We start from the raw sequence: 3,804 nt of genomic DNA on the forward strand, positions 1-3,804 counted from the left end.
CCCTATTGTTCCAAAATTAAGTATATATCACTATTCATCTCTGTCCCATTTAGCCAATACAAACCTATATAAGTGTTCCCTTGTCTTCTTTATCCTTTCACTCCCTCTCCCTTCTTGTGTATTTCCCTTCCCAGCACCAGAGCTATAATGTGACTATCCCTTAACCTGTGCTCTACCTTCCCCTACTTTCCACCACTGGTACCAAACAATGATTTATTTATTTTTTCCTTGTACTATGGATATCTTTCTTTAAGCTTTTACACTAATGTCCTTAGGATGTATTTGTTGTTTTGTGACTTACTAATTTCAGTTAGCATAATATTCTCATGGTTCATCCATGTTAAGCTGTAGTTTGCAGCTTCTTCATTACTCTTCATGGTGTAATAGTATTCCATTGTGTGTATGTATCAAAGTTTCTTTATTCATTCATCCATTGATGGGCACTTAGGCTATCTGCATATTTTTGCTATTGTGAATGTTGCTGTGATAAACATTGCTGTGCATATGTCTACTCATGTTTTGGCTCATATTTCTGGTGAGTTCATACCAAGTGGAGGAATTGCTGGATCATAAAGTATTTCTATTTCTAACTTTCTGAGGAAGTGTCATATTATATTCTAGAGTGGCTGAAACATTTTGCAGTCCCACCAGCAATGTAAAAGGGTCCCAGTCTCTCCTCCATATAATCCCCAACATTTTTGCCCTCTTCTTTTTATAATTTTGATGTTATTGTTGTTGTAAAATGAGATCTCATTTTTGTTTCGATTTGCATCTCTCTAATGGCAAATGATCATGAACATTTCTTCATATGTTTATTGACTGCCCAAATGTCTTTCTTGTTAAAGTATTTGTTTATGTCCTGTGCCCATATTTTAATTGGATTAATTTTCTTTTTTTTATAGAGATGTTGTAGTTTCTTAGAGATATTATAGTTTATTCCTTTGTCTTATATAGCATTGCAAAATATGCATCCCATTCTGTGTGCTCCCTTTTTATTCTTTATTTGAAATCTTTTTATGTATATAAGTTTCTAATTATAAGTGCATACCAATAATCCATTTTCTTTTGTTTTGTTTTGTTCATGCACTTCATGCAGTGTTTGATAGTCTAGGTGTAGTATGTATTAGATCCCTTAAATTAGTCCTTATTTTTTCATTGATGACCATTATAGTTCTGTAATTTATATTTAGGTCTTTAATTCATGTTTAATCCATCAAATACACCAGCCAGACAAGAAGAAAGCAAAAAGGCATTAAGAAGAGAAGAAAGAAGGAAAAGATCAAAATGGATACTAGAGAGACAATGAAATTTGCTCTCCAGTGTAGAGATGCTAAAGCAAATGGAAGAAATTAGGAGGTATGAGAACTGAACAGAAAATTTTGAAGGTCAGCTCGAGAAGACAGAGTCAACTATTACAAAAAAATATGCAAAGATCTGAAGTCAGAAAGCCAAAAAGGAAGAACACACTCAGCATTTCTCAAGCTGGGGGAACTGTAGAAAAAATCCATGCCTTGACTTTCCTTATTGAAGGATTCTCAGGGCAAATTTTTGGATGATGCAGAAAGCATCAAAAAAGGTGGAAGCAAATAGGAAATAGTTGATGTTCAACCATTTCAAGATGTAGTATATGATGAAGATCCAATGATACTGAAGGAAGAAGTCTAAGGTGTATTGAAGGAATTGACAAAGAACAAGGCACCAGGAATTGATGGAATAAAAATTGAAATCTTTCAAGAAAGTGAGGCAGCACTAGAGGCACTCACGCATCTATGCCAAAAAATTTGGAAGACAACTATTTGGCCAACTGATTGGAAAAGATCCATATTTGTGCCCCTGCAAAGAGAGGTGACCCAATGGAATGTGGAAATAATTAAACGATCTCTTTAATATCCCATGCGAATAAAGTTTTACTAAAGGTAATACAGAAATGGCTGCAAGCATGCATTGAGAGAACTTCCAGAGGTTCAAACCAGATTAAGAAGGAACCGTGGAATGAGGGATATCATTGCTGATTTCTGATGGATCTTGGTTGAAAGGAAAGAATTCCAGAAGATGTTTACATGATCTTATTTGACTATGTAAAGGCCTTGGGTTGTGTGGATCATGACAAGCTATGGACAACATTGTGAAGTATGAGCATTCTGGAACACTTAATTGTGCTCATGAGGAATCTGTACCTGGACCAAGAGGTAGTTAGTTGAACAGAACACCGGACTACTGAATGGTTAAAAATTTCTGTACATACACGGGTACATTTTCTATATGTTATTATTCCTATGAAATCTTTCAAATTTTCTTAAGAATTCAGATTATATAGAGCGTTGAACAAATATTATCATTCATTTTGTAAAACACATCTTATGACATAAAACCTTTCTGAGAGCACCTATTACCTCTGAGTTTCTCAGGCTATAGATTATGGGATTTAACATTGGGGTAATGACGCCATACAGCATTGAGATAAGCCTGTCTCTTGCTAGGGAGTAGTGACCAGAGGAAGGGCGGATATATGTAAATATCGTTGTACCATAGAACAAACAAACAACAAGGAGGTGAGAAGCACAGGTGGAGAAGGCTTTCCGCTTCCCTTCTGCTGATCGGATCTTTAGAATAGTGGATATGATGTAAATATAAGAGATACCCGTTATCAGGCAAGCACTGATCCCTAAAATACCTCCTTCCAGCAAGAGAACCATTTCTGCAACATATGTTGAAGAACAAGAAAGAGCCACCACTGGAGGGATGTCACAGTAATACTGGTTAACTCGATTAGACTTACAGAAAGACAGGCGGAATGTGAACACTGTGTGCAGAAGGGAGTTCAGAAAGCCTGCTGCCCAGGTACCAGCTGTGAGCTGCACACAGAGCCATTTTGTCATGATGAGGGTGTAACGAAGTGGGAAACATATGGCTACATACCGGTCATAAGCCATGACAGAGAGAAGAAAGACTTCAGTGCCCGCCAGGGCCACTAGGAAAAACAGCTGCAAAACACACCCAACAAAAGAAATGCTTTGCTTCTCTGACAAGAGGTTCTGAAGCATTTTGGGAACAGTAGCTGATGGGCAAAAAATATCTAAAAGAGACAGATTTGCCAAAAAATAATACATGGGTGTGTGTAATTTTTTCTCAGTCCCAATGGCGAGGAGAATGGCCCCATTTCCCAGCAAGGTGATCTGATAGATGGCAGCAAAGACGACAAAGAGAGGGTAGCGCACCTCTGGGAGGTCAGATAACCCTGTAAGGATGAACTCCGTGATGGTGGTTAAATTGTAGATATCCATCTTTCTTCTCTCCACAGAAAATTTTCTGAAATGAATGTAACCAACAGACACAGGTTAGGCTCAAAACCAGAGTCCAGTAATACTTGAGAAATAGTGGATATGTAGTTGATGATTAACTACACTAGCCTTTTTCTAATAAGATATTTGAAATTCTGCAATTTCTATATGCTTGATATTCTGTAGATTGTTTATCCTCCATTAATTACCAAAAGCTATTCAAAATGTTAGCTTTTCTAAGAAATCATTTTTGACCGTTAAGCAGTATAGGAGATTTAATAATTCAGTAAAAGCTGCTAGTCAAGAGTGTCTCAATGTGTGGAGTTTTGTTCATTATATTAATGCTGAGTACCTTGAAGAAGCATCTGCATATTGTTCCTTAATATATAATCATAGCCATTATGATGTGGTGCTGTACGATAAGCACTTGAATGCTAACAATAAGACTGTTCAAACCCACGAGTTGTTTTTTGGAATACCTATATGGGGTTGCTATGAGTCAGAACTGACTCCATGGCTCTTA

The 3,804-nt window shown here is 36.9% G+C and overlaps 1 protein-coding gene across 1 annotated transcript; it reads right to left on the reverse strand.

Annotated features, from left to right (window-relative positions):
* Positions 1–2,339: 2,339 nt before the first annotated feature.
* Positions 2,340–3,284, reverse strand: LOC102815959 (olfactory receptor 5V1-like). Its single transcript, XM_006877766.1, has one exon. It carries the CDS (start codon positions 3,282–3,284, stop codon positions 2,340–2,342), a length of 945 nt encoding a protein of 314 aa, XP_006877828.1.
* Between the last annotated feature and the right edge of the window lie 520 nt (positions 3,285–3,804).

Source organism: Chrysochloris asiatica, unplaced genomic scaffold (genome assembly GCF_000296735.1).
Source record: "Chrysochloris asiatica unplaced genomic scaffold, ChrAsi1.0 scaffold00592, whole genome shotgun sequence".
In the NCBI taxonomy this organism is placed as follows: Eukaryota; Metazoa; Chordata; class Mammalia; order Afrosoricida; family Chrysochloridae; genus Chrysochloris; species Chrysochloris asiatica.